At 44.2% G+C, this 12,879-nt stretch overlaps 1 protein-coding gene across 5 annotated transcripts in view; it reads left to right on the top strand.

Moving 5' to 3' along the window:
- The first annotated feature begins 2,996 nt into the window (after positions 1-2,996).
- The window catches only part of LOC125714678 (alpha-actinin-1), a 28,197-nt gene continuing 18,314 nt past the window's right edge, over positions 2,997-12,879 (top strand). For 3 of the 5 annotated variants that reach the window (XM_048985510.1, XM_048985508.1, XM_048985511.1), the window contains exons 1-3: positions 2,997-3,362; positions 11,712-11,826; positions 12,055-12,174. In XM_048985510.1, the coding sequence (XP_048841467.1) occupies positions 3,261-3,362; positions 11,712-11,826; positions 12,055-12,174 (337 nt within the window). In that variant the 5' untranslated portion in view covers positions 2,997-3,260. The remainder of the gene's footprint in view (positions 3,363-11,711; positions 11,827-12,054; positions 12,175-12,879) is intronic. The other 2 variants (XM_048985509.1, XM_048985507.1) reach the window with 1 other exon arrangement.

The following is a 12,879-nucleotide window of genomic DNA, read 5'->3' as shown; positions in this document are numbered from 1 at the left end:
GGGAGACACACTATTTTTATCCATGTTTCCCCCACATGTGAAGCAGCTCACACAATAAGATGTTCTCATGCGACCTGTGATGGACTGGTGGCCTACCTAATGCTCTCTGCTTCTCAGGATAGGCTAAAATTCAGCACTCGGAATGTGAATGTGTCATCAAAACAGATATGAGGAGAATGGACCTTTGGAAGGTGCATGCTATTCAGTGCCGACCTTTGGTAAACCTAATATTCCTGTGAAACGTAAAGAATAAAACTTCACTATGAACTTCTCAGTGATTTTCAGTTCCCCGTTTGATGGTTCACCTCTGTGCTTTGCAGTATCTGCATTACAAAATGTAACAGAAGGAAGAGCAGGGCAGATGGAGCTCGGCCTTATTCAGCTCATTTGAACAATTTATGGCTCCTGTCAGTTTAGGCTCCACCTTCACACACTCAAATACTGTACTGCTATCGGGCCTGGGCCTTCAAATGCAATCTTGGTGACCTTTCTGCACGTGTGATTTTGATGGTTTCTAAAGTGCATCAAACGAGGTATTTGGACAGAGGGAACTATGTACTGTATGACTTCACTTCATTGCATTTGTCGATTCTGGGAAGAGAGCATTTAGGAAGTGATGATTCTAGGTCAGTTCTGCAAAAGACTTCACAAGACTCACCGTTTACTCGTCTCTTCAGAAAGGTCTTCTGACAGTTATGTTTAGTTTGGAGGAAATGAGGACATGACCGTTTTCTTAAATCGTTTAATTTTAAACAGCTCATTAACTGTCTGCATAGGAACCACATAAGTACTGGTATATGCAATGCTAGCATATTGGATCAAAGAAGGTAAAAATATAGGCCTTATGTGATGGTTATAGAATATTCATTTTAATTATAAACTTTAATCTTCAGTGCTTTAGACTATCACGGCAACTCTGCGGATCGCACTTAGCGAGGAAGTTTTCTTAGTTGTATAAATATGCTTCCTCTTTAAGTAGCGATCCATAAATGTGTGAGCATTCCTTGCATTTTATCTATGACATCACCCGCCCAAATGCTCATCCATTGTAAGTTTGCCCATATAAGGAAACAGGAGCCTGTCCCACCTTCCTGCTCCTCCGGCGGGGCTGTGGCCACAACGCATGTCTATGGCTTTGTGAACCGAAGCCTTACCTTACAAGGCAGGAAGACCTGGTCTAGTGTTTGTGGTGTTTACATTGCAGCCCAAGTTTTGGCAGTCCGTCCTGGCCGTTCACATACTTTGGAAAGTAAATTCAGGGTGGGTGACATGGGGGAGCAGAGACATTAGATGTGAAGAATGCAACCCTGCTTACTGGGACGAAAAATGTCTGGGATTACACTGACCTCACTAAAACTGAGGCAGCCCATATTTGTTAGACAGCCAAAAATATCCGAAGTGACTTACATACATTTTTACGCTTCCCATCTGTAAATTTTATGGTGGTGACGCAGCAAAGAGCCCAAGAGGTTTGAGCATACAGTCCATCTGCTGCAAATGTAGCCCATCAATCACTATTTCTACGTGTCACTCGTAGTCCATAGAAAAATATCGAGCAAGTTTGTGTCGCTGCAAATGAAATATATCAATAGAAACATGTACATGTAAACCCTTAATTAAATTATATATATATATATATATATATATATATATATATACACACATACATACATACATATACATATATATATATATATATATATATATATATATGCTACAGACATTACTAGGAGTATGATTACATGATTTTGCTCATGTTGAAAGGCAGATGCAAATACGGCCATATAGTTACTGCTGTATTGCCACAGAAATAGCTACACCTGAATTAATAGACAAAGTAAACCAAAAAGAGGAATCTTCCACGATACCATTGAATACTCACCCCCAAACTTGCTTCTCTGTCTGTTATGCAACTGTCAGATAGCCATGTTGCTAGGATACATATTTGCAAGCATGAAAAAGTAAAGAGCAATGTCTTTATTCTTGAAAAGGGAGAGATAAAAATATAATTGTATAAAATAATTATTAAATTATGGTATAAGAATTAGCCTGGTATAAGTAATCTTGTGCCTACAAACGTCACAGCTGACACCAAGCGGTGTAAATGCCCGGTCTGAGGTATACTCTCACCCCGGTGCAGTAAATTTCAATGAAACTTGGTTTTGAAGTCTTCGCATTTTTGGGCACCTTCGGCCTGTCTTTTGTACTGTTTCCCTCAGAGTCCATGACAATGTTTGTGCAACTTATTTGCATAAAACCAGCCTCTGTGGCAGGTTTGAACTCCGACTGCCGCAGTTTTTGGTCCGATCTTGCATGTGCAATTGCAATTACCTGTGATAGTGTGGTGTACCACAATTCAAAAATATTAGTGATCTGAATTACCTTTATAGTGTGAATATTGCTGTCCTTTCCAATGTGTCTGCGTATTTTTAAATTATATAAAATTAATTAAGTGGTTCACTATAACCCTTGAATTTTAATGAACAGTCGTGTTTTCAAATACGTCATATATTTTGTTTACGGGCAACATAGATACAGATGCTGGATTTTGGGTAATAACAAACGGAATATTTATCCAAGGACATTTTAGTGTTGCAAGATATTTGCGGCATTCATTTACTCTGAAGTATGACAGAGATTTATTTTTTTTTTTTACAGTTTGGCTTTGCATGTCAAGGTGGAAAGTTACATCCTATAGGCTGTTCAAGTGATTTAAGATACCGAGGCCTGGAATATTTCCAGAGGGTTAGGGTGAATGCATTCATTAAAACTCCAATAATCGCAGAATGGATGGGGACCGAATATCTGACTGGATGCGCCACCGCACGGTCTAGGCAACGGAGAGCTGGGTATGGCGAGCAGAGCCAGTAGTATTGGGAATAATCCTTCGCTGTACTGACAGGCAGGATAACCAATCATGTCGCCAGTAAGGCTGGAGGGCGGGGTCAAGAAAACAGTCTGTCAACCAATCAGGAAGCCGGTGTCGTCATGGATTTATTTTATTCTTTTAGAGAAAGTTCTCACCACCTATTTGCCTTACAGTGGCCCTGCGACGGGAGCGGTCGGATGTGACTCTGGGCTCGGTGTGTGTCCAGATAAAGAGACGGAGATAAACAGGCAGCCGGATCTAGTCAGCGGCATCGTGACGCCCGACGCCTCGCCTCAGACAGCAGTGATCGGGGGAGCTGCGTCGCTGCAACATCATTTCACCGTGGAGGCAACTGGGGCGACACCGTGAGCAGGAGAGCGTGTATTTCACTATGGATCATTACGATGGGGAGACTAACGATTACAGACAGCAGGAGGACGACTGGGACCGGGATCTCCTCTTGGACCCGGCATGGGAGAAGCAGCAGAGGAAGGTATTAAGTGATCCGGGCTGATTAATGCATGTGTTAAAAAGGAGAGGCGCTCGCTTCATTTCGACGTGCGGCAACATGCATGCAGTTCCTGGGCTTCCTTCATCTCCACTGTCGACCGCACAAACCTCCAGAATATTCCGCTTTCTTTCGTTAGCGTTGCGACGTTGTTGTTCTTATTGCATCGATATAGTTTTGCACGCTTTACTTGGCAAATAAGCGCGGTTTTGCATCATCGGCCCTCGGTGTTTCTACTCCGTTTATTTAAAATGTTTAGTTTGTTTTCCGTGAGATAATTTATATTCGTACGGACTTAACTGCTGTAATGTCTTTTTAGTCTGTTATTTTTTCTTTCTCTCTTGTCACGTTTGTGCTGGTAAAAAAAGGATATTACGAATATTATACGAATAATTTATTTAAACACCAGCATTATAAGCGAATTAGTTTATCTCTTCACTGGGAAGGTTTTTAAAATCAGACTCTTAGTATGTTTTCTTTATGTACATACGAAAATCTTATAGTTGAGGACTGTAAAAAAAAAAAAAAAAGTGCACCCAAAGCTATTAAACATTTCTACCTAAAATTTCGCCTGTCAGCAGTTCAGACTTGTGTCGGTGACTCATACATCACAATATCGCCCATGTGTAGTTAAACTGCCCAGATCGTGTTATCAATTATTTCCTAAATCGTGTATTTATAGTGCTTAGTGACTGTATTTTGTATAACGTCCACCTCCCGAGCACACAGTTTCAATGTCAGACAGACACATCGGACCCACACCTTTTTAACATTTAATGTTTACTTCCAGAATCTTATCATGCAGGGGGATAGATTGCATTAGATCAGATTGTATTAAAAGGACGCCTCACGCTGCATGTCACTGTTGGGAGCTATTCTCTGTCACCGAGTCCTTAAATTGTGATGGGTGTCTTCCTCGCAATTTATAAGACATTTGAGGAATTTAGTAAATATGTGAAATATTTCTTCTTTCCTGATCAGTTGCTGCCATGGCTTTACTTGGTTTTTAAAATGGAAACTTTTTTTTTCTGGTTTAAGATTCTGAGTAAGTCTTGTGGTTTTCTGGGCTTGGGCATTCCTGAGAACTAATGCACCCCAAAATGGTAGTAAGTTCAAGAAAGAAAAACCTTTTTATAATGAAAAGTTGTGTCTTTATGGCCGACCACTAGAAAGTTTCACAAATAATTCATGCAAACAGCATCTAGGCTGGAAAAAACCTGTAAAATCAGATACAGATATTTACTATAGCATTAAATAACGCTTACACGGTTTGTACTTGAATGTGGTTTGCTCGTTCTTACTTGGGTTCGGGGAAAATGTATTTTTTCTAGGTTACTTTAGAAAGAAAATTATGTTACCCGAATGTCGCTGAAGAGAGGCTAACATTATTAGGAATGGCATTAACCAGTGGCAGAGTGAGGGGGGAGGGGTAGGTGATGGTGCACGCAATGGAACCCCCCTCCCCCCAGATGCAGTAATGGAAGGCTCTTGCTGTCCCATCACCGTGTGAGGGCCCATTTTTGCCGACCTGGCTTGGTTCCAGTCCACTGGAAGGCCAAGTTAATGCTGCATGATGTGTCGTGGCCTCAGGTGATTATCTGCATCGCACGAGGCAGAATTTCCTCGCCGCTGGGTGTTGTGGGATTCTGGCGCTTTGGTGCACATGCCTGTGCAGCGTACGTCAGCGCTCTGAGCTTCTCTGAACCCGGAGTGAACCGAAGGAATTCCTTGGGCACGAACGGCAACCGGCTTCCTGCGGAACCACCCCGCATCCGTTTTTGACTCCTTGCCACGTAGTCTCTGTGCCACCCTGCCCGCGAGGTACAGCTCAGCCTCACTGCCGGTGTGTTCCTCTGCTAGGTGGGGGTCCCATCCAGAAAGATTCCCTTTGTTCATCAGCAGACTATTTCCTCCATATCCACCGGAAATGATGCCACTCACACCTTCAAAGTCACCTTATCTTACTGTCTTCTGGCGATTTCAGTTTATTTACAATAGCGTTCCTGTACTGTAATGGTAAAAATGTATGTGCGGATATCTCCAGCATAATCTGGTTTGGTCTGTTGTTTTTTTGTTACTGTGCTTGTTCAGAAACATTAAAGAGTCTTTCAGAATGTAGGTAAATGCTCACTGGTCACCAGTATGACTCCAGTGACCAGGTAATGAAACAGTTTTAATATGTCACTTTAACATGTGCAAAAATAATCTATATTCAGTGGTATTTGCTTGGAAAGAAATGACTTGATTTGAAATCATGCAGCGATTTGTCAGGACGCTTTGGGATCAGACACTTCCTAGTTATTCGTGTGAGTCTGGTAACCTTACAGATGGCCTGCTCAAACCAGACGACTCTCTTGCTGAATCTGTGACGGGCAAACCCACTGGATTCTTCGGTCTCTGTACTACCTCAGTATCGGCCTGTTGTTTTTTTGTCTTCCATTCGGTGATGTGCGCGGGATCATTTTGAATCTCCGTAGCACTGTGCGATATGAGAATCAGTCAAAGTGATGCTTTCAGCTTTGACACCCTTTGATGTTCTGACAGAGCTGATATGCATTAAGCCCAGATTGAATTGTAAGCATGTGTGGTTTTTGTTTCCATGTCCGGCTGCAATACAATGACTAAAAATAATTAAGAAATTTAATTTAAGAAGGTAAAGTGGCACTCTGTTAAACAGATAAAAATGTTGAGTGTAGGCCTTATCTACATGAAAAGTTTATGACTGGATAGAATGTTTCAAAGGGTATCGATCTGTCGCTCTCTTTTTGTGGAAATGCGCTTGACTTCTTGGTTTGCTATTGTGTTTGTTGATAGGTGTCAGAATATAGACATGGTTACGGGTTCTCATCAATGTTTTTGGTATAGAATAACCACATCTGTAATAGAGAGTCATGGTTTATTCCAATGTATAACACCTCATCCTTTAGACTTAAGATCAGCTTTGCAGAGTCAGGTAACCCACCCCTCTTGAAACTAGAGCAGTTGTTTTTTTTCTCACCTATAACCACAAGACAAGTTTTTTGTTTAGTCTCTGTTATCTTCTTTCATTTTCCCACTTGATTTTAGTATCATATGACATTTTATTGTCGTTCATTGTTATGTCTGTCTGTCATGTCATTCATTCTTCCGCACTAGTTCACTGCAAACCCACTGCTGGCTTTGTTACTAGATCCTTCTTGAGCTCTGTGGGGTGACCGTATTCAGAAGGGTGAAGTGTTAGAGTAAACTGAACTAAACTGAGTGGAAGCAGAGATGAATGACTGCGAACCAGTGAAGCACCACCCTGACTCCGTACTGCAGAAAGACTTAGACAGGGCATTTCACTCTGTTTGGTGCCGATAATTGGGTCAAATATTTATTTTAGTGGCTGGACTTTAGAGAATACCATTGATTTGTGGAACCGGGAGATTTTTTTTGGCCGCACACTGAGTATTTATTAAACTGCTTATGCACTAAAGCAAATATCAGTCTGGGAACAATAAAATTAATAATTAACCGAATATTGATTTGGCACAATTCCAGTAAAATGACATGACAAAGAGAAAGTGAAATCAAAAGAAACTGATTGTCATACGCTTTGTAAACGGTGAAAGCAGACTTTCCTTGGTCATGCACAAGTTGTGACCCATTTTGAGGGAATAATTGAAATTTATCAGTTGCGCTGAATAATGGTTCTATAAACAGAGTTCAGTAGTGTGAGTCAGTTAGTGACCACAGGAATATCAGTGAAGACCTACCTTTTGATGTATCCGTACTGCAGCTAAATGACCAGTTTTTGTGATTATCGTGAATGGACGCAGATAATCTACACATTGATGTAGTTCAAACTTAAAAAGGTAGTAGAGTGACCCTGTTTATGTACGTTTCTTTAAATAACACAGTGCCGTGAATTAGCGAACATGGAGAAAGAGAGATCGATGGATGCTTTAATTAAACACGTAATAATTGTAATGCCACAGCACAGTGATCGTGGCGCCAGGGGAAGATTTTTTAAATAGGATTTGTTAGAGAAAAGATGTTGGCATGAGCTTTGATTCAGGGTGACACGTGCATGAAAAATGAGTAGTGATTCGGCAAAATGGGGAGAGGATGGAAGTGCATGGCCCGGAGCGACAGGGATGACAGGTCGGGCGTGCCTAGAACTTTCTAATCTTTATGCACGGTCTCGTTATCTTAAGGCTTGTTGGGATATCGTCATACACCTCAGTTAATAAGTACCTGCTTCATTTATTAATGCTATACTTAAATAAATAATCTGATTGGTAGCATCCACAGATCCATTGCTTGGGAAATTCAAAGTGCCTGAAAGCAGTGAGTGTGATCAGATGAGATCGAGCGCCTGTTTTTCCTTGACATCAGTGAGCAGAATCAAAGGCAAACATACCCCTAACATCCTGGAGTTTCTTTCCAGCACATTCCAGACATTTCTGCTTTCCAGGCCGGTCTTTGACCATGTATGGTGCCTGAGATGCCAACAACACGCAGGCAGTTCTGGGGTAAGACGGGTCGGAGCCGGACCCTCTGCGTCTCGCACGGTCAGGGACCGTCGCTGGGCTGCGGCTCCACGTGATGCGTCTCTCTACTCCCTGGACTCAGCGGAACAGCGTGCAGAGTCACACCAGGCGGCTGATTCATTGTTGCACTGATGACCGATAATTTTCCATCAAAGGAATTGTTTATTCTAAACCCAGAATTACACAGATGAAAAACATACCTTTTTGGGAGCTGTAGTACAGCAAGACTAATCAGCTGAACAGTCTGAATCAGTTACTATATATTTTTCATTTTTCAATAATGATTGAATGATGATGGCATTTAGTCCCCCTGGGACCCTGACCAGGACAGGCGATTAGAGGATGGATGGATGGATGGTATAATCGACTTCTCTCCAGACTGCATTATTAAAAAGTCCTGAATTCAGACTCTTCACTTCTCTGTCATCTTCCCCTCCTTTTCAGTCTGACAAATGGGGCCGACCCGCAACGAGCATGTGAGGAAATGGGTGGTTCCGTGGCTGAGTGAGGCTGTCAGGGGTAGAAGTGAGAAACAGCATTTCTATTACCCCAACACCGCAACTCCGCACCGTAACGGTTACTTTCATACTGACTACCTCTCGGTAGTACGATTGCTTCCTGTGCTGCTGATGGAGCAGTACTAATGCATGCACTTGCCAAAATGTGGATCTCCTCACTGATAAACTGCTGCTGTCGTTTTAATTAAGATGTGTTCCCTCCAATGGTTACGTTTGCGTAACATTGTGTTTAACATTCAGGCTAACGACTCCTATAAACCTCATAGTCTTCCTCTCTGTTTCACTCTTAAATGTACATTATTCCAGATTCGCCTTTTCCCTTTGGGAATCTGCTGTAGGATTTGTACCAACGCACCGATGGGCTAGCTGCAGAAGCACCCTAAGCTGTGGATGTCGCATTTTATTTGCACAATGCAACACCACAGCATCGTGACCGTTTGCCTGAAATAATCATCTTCGCCTTCATCTCTTTCTTCACTTCTTATTCGACTGTTTCCGACAAGATAAAGAGAATTACTGTCTCTTTTCCCCTTAGCTACTTCAGCATTTTACACACCCAATGAAGATACATGCCAGAAATGCGACGGATGCAGAATTTATCGGCATAAGGGGAACGTCCTTTCTTTATGATCTGCACATCCTGACCGCTTGTCACCGTGGCGATAACGTAACGGGGGTTAGCGAGGCGTAAGATGGGAAATGCTCCCCCCCTCAGGGGAAAGGGCGATAATTTCAAACCCAGCAGTGCACGTCTACACTCGGTCTCCTTTGGTGGCTTCTTATGAGAGAGCAGGACATGCAGTTTGGCAGATGCTGTGCCATGACGCTTCCGTTTATGAATTTTCAGCTTTTGCGGTTACTATGGCAACCTCCTTGACTGCATTCTGCCTTTTTATTTTTTTCTCTCTCTCAGAAGAGGGAGTATTTCATAGCGGGTCTCACAGGAAGCCTCAAGACAGAGATCCGTACAGAGGCTCGCGCAGTTCAGCGCGCTCTGACACAACACGCGTGTACCAGCACATTCGAACAAGCCGAACCACGCAGAAGCTTGTCACTCGCGTGAAAACATACTTGTGTTTTTTTTTTTTTAATGAAACCAAATAGGTTAGCACTCGCTAGGCCACACTGTCACACCACAATGTTCCGCCACCGGACTTAACATTGGAGGCTTGTACCATACACCCCTTCCTTCTCCCACACATCCCAAGGTCCAGCTGAACATCTCGGTGTTGAGTGTACCACACGAAGCCAAAAATGGTCACCATTAGGCGCTATCTTAAGGTTCCGATGGACAGGCGTCTGCTGCCCGTTGGTGGCGGGTACTGGAGAGAGTAGGCCATCGACGAGCGTCAGATTTTCCAAAAGGGAGAAGGGGTGTGGTGTGGTGGGAGTTTATGGCGGGGGGGGTCACTCCTTTGATGCCCGGCTCTTCATTTTTGGTGGTAGAGCTGAATATTAAACCCTAAATCAGATCAAAGGGCAGCGAGATGAGTGGGAAGCGGATTAAAGGCAGGCAGAGTGACTAACCCCAGCTGCAGTGTGTGTGTGTGTGTGTGTGCGTGTGTGCGTGTGTGCGTGTGTGCGTGTGTGCGTGTGTGTGCGTGCGTGTTTGTGTACGTGTATGTGTGCATGCGTGCGTACGTGTGAGCTTGTGTGTGCGTGCGTGTGAGCTTCTGTGTGTGTGTGTGCGTGTCTGCGTGCGAGCGTATGTGCATGCGAGCACACTGATTGTCGTTAGCGTGGCGTAACACTTATTTACCAAAAGGTGCTTTCTGCTGGGTGTAGGAAATGTTGTGAGAGAGCGAGCCAAACGGCAGCTCGGGCACCATGCGGTGTGGGCGGAGCCCAGGGACACCACCCAAGCACCATGAGTGGGGAAGCGGATTTTTTTTCTGCCCGACAACCAGAAATAAACACCTACATCAGCACAGTGTAGGTAGCACTGGAGAAGAGGGGATACCGGGGAATGATTCCCTACCAGCTGGGCATTAACGACAGACGGCTGCTGGTTATAGTTAAGCAGACTGACAGTTAGGTCTCTATCGCAACTCTGTCGAAATGGGGATGTTTTTGTTAAGTAGCAGAAAGCAGAACTGTTGGTTACAGAACTGGTTATTAAAGCCGAAAATCACGCACCCATGACAAAGTATAAATTAGAAGGCTTTCTGTTTGTTATGGTAATGATGGTTAGTCGATCATAAGGTGAAAAGGACCGGGGGCTGACTGCAAGAATATAAAGCATAACGTGGCATGAGAAGGAGGCCGACTGCTTCGGCGGGGGGCTGGTCCTGGCTGTCAGCTGCGTAATTAGGAAATCATTAGGCAGAGAATTCTTATTTTCCTTAACGCCTTTTCACGGTTGTAATGCTAACGTTAAGGCTGCCTTGCATGCGTACGTACACACTGGGCGTGTCAGGACGCCCCTTCTGTTAGAATTGGCTCACATATATATATACGTGTTGTAGCTCGAGGCATATGAGCGATGACTGATTGATCTCAATGAGCACCTTAATCTCTCAGACTCACTGAGGGGGGTAAAGGCATTATGGACCTTTCATGAGATTTGCCAGAGTAATTTATTTTGTAATTTTGCCATTAGCTTAATGTTTTTCTGTTTGTTATAGAGACAGTATAAGTACATAATAATTTGGTCTCCATTCTGATTAAAATATCTTCAGAAAATATCACACCTTCTTGTAGCTGTCGGATGCCTCTCACAGTCCTTCTACACTTTCCCTTTCATTCCCCTGGGTTGTGTCTTTTGAATATATGCCTCGATTTTATAACACGTGTACAAGGCTAATCTAAAACGCAGTCATTTTACTCCCTAAACTGTACGAACCTTCAGCTAAGTTTCAGCCTTAATGATCTGCTTATAACTCCAGTGCAGTGGAAAGACATTATGGGGATTTTCACCTGCTTGCTGAAGGACCAGAAGGTCATTGGGAACTGAAAGCCTCATCCTAGCATCTTTGTAACCCACCCCATGGAAGTCGGCCTCATGGCAAGCAGGGGGTTGTCTGGGAACTTCAGTGTTTTGGGTGCACAGACTTCAGTGATTCCCACACTGCCTGCGTACGTATGTCAGAGCTGGTGCTGGGTGTGGGGATCTGCATGCGGTTCTGCCTGCCGAAAGCGCAGGCGAGCTCATCTCCAACGCAGTCTCCCCCCTCACACGAACTCCATGGCAACCAGGTTCTAGAATAGAAACTCTCTGTGTAAGGAAGGCGAGTGGCACACCCTTTGTGGAGTCTTCTCTTCCAGGAGTGTCCTCACCACGTCCCACTTATCCCCCTCAATAGACGTTCACCGCCTGGTGCAACTCCCACCTGAGGAAGGCGGGCACGCAGATTGAGAACATCGAGGAGGATTTCCGGGATGGCCTGAAGCTGATGTTGCTGCTGGAGGTCATCTCAGGTCTGTTCCCGGTCCCCCTGGCGTCTCTATGGTGATGGAGCTGCCTCTGGGGAACACCCAACAGTGGCCGAATGTGGTGAAAAACAACTTAGTACTGGATTGGGTGGCTCAAAAAAAGGGAGGGGTCAGTGATGCACCAATCACGTGTGATGTATTGGTAGATGTTTACAAGTACGACTCATCGGTGGACAGTGATAGACGCCATTGTTTTTCTCTTTCTGCCCCTAGGGGAGAGGCTGGCTAAGCCAGAGAGGGGGAAGATGAGAGTGCACAAGATCTCCAACGTCAACAAGGCTCTGAATTTCATCACCAGAAAAGGGGTGAAGCTGGTGTCCATCGGAGCTGAAGGTGATTTCGGCGGACGGTGTGGTCGGAAGGCAGAGGTTTCCGATTTTAATTGGGTTGCTGCTCTATGTGGGGGCGGACGAGTCCGTTCGATTTGGGCTGTTGGGCGGTAATCCGTGTCACATAATCAATGAGGCCTCGTTTTGCCAGGTTTCTATGACTCTGTGTAGGTTTGGCTGGCCAGACACAGTCGCAAGTTATGCATAGCGGGCAATAGGAGATGTACACCTGGCATCTGAAGCTGAAGCTGTGCTAGTGGTGACATGCTGCAGAGCCCCCCCGGCCCACACAGTGCACATAATGGGTGCAGTGATAGTTACAGCATGTTGCTGCATTCTGACATGAGTGTTAATGTGAAAATGCATGTAAAATATGTCTGTGTAACTTCATTTAAAATGCCTTTTGTGGCCAATGGTTTAACAATTTGCTTGTTAAAAGTCTAGGATTTTACAGGCAGTGCAGTGCAGAGGTGGTAGAGGCATGAATTTTGAGTTTGATTGGTTGGAAGGCGGTCAGGTTGCAGTTTAGCTACTTGGTTTTAAATAGCAGTTGTCAAGTCTGAGCTCCCTTTCCCCTGAATTGGGGAAAATGCGTGAGAAGCTGTTCAGTGACATTGCAAATGCAAGACCAAAGGGCTGCAGTGAGGCGAAGAAAACTTGGTTGGGTGTTTGTGTACCTGGTCACAGGGATGTGTGCAGACATGTAGGG

The sequence above is a fragment of the Brienomyrus brachyistius genome, chromosome 19 (assembly GCF_023856365.1).
Source record: "Brienomyrus brachyistius isolate T26 chromosome 19, BBRACH_0.4, whole genome shotgun sequence".
Taxonomy (NCBI): Eukaryota; Metazoa; Chordata; class Actinopteri; order Osteoglossiformes; family Mormyridae; genus Brienomyrus; species Brienomyrus brachyistius.
This window is presented reverse-complemented; position numbering and strand designations above follow the sequence as displayed.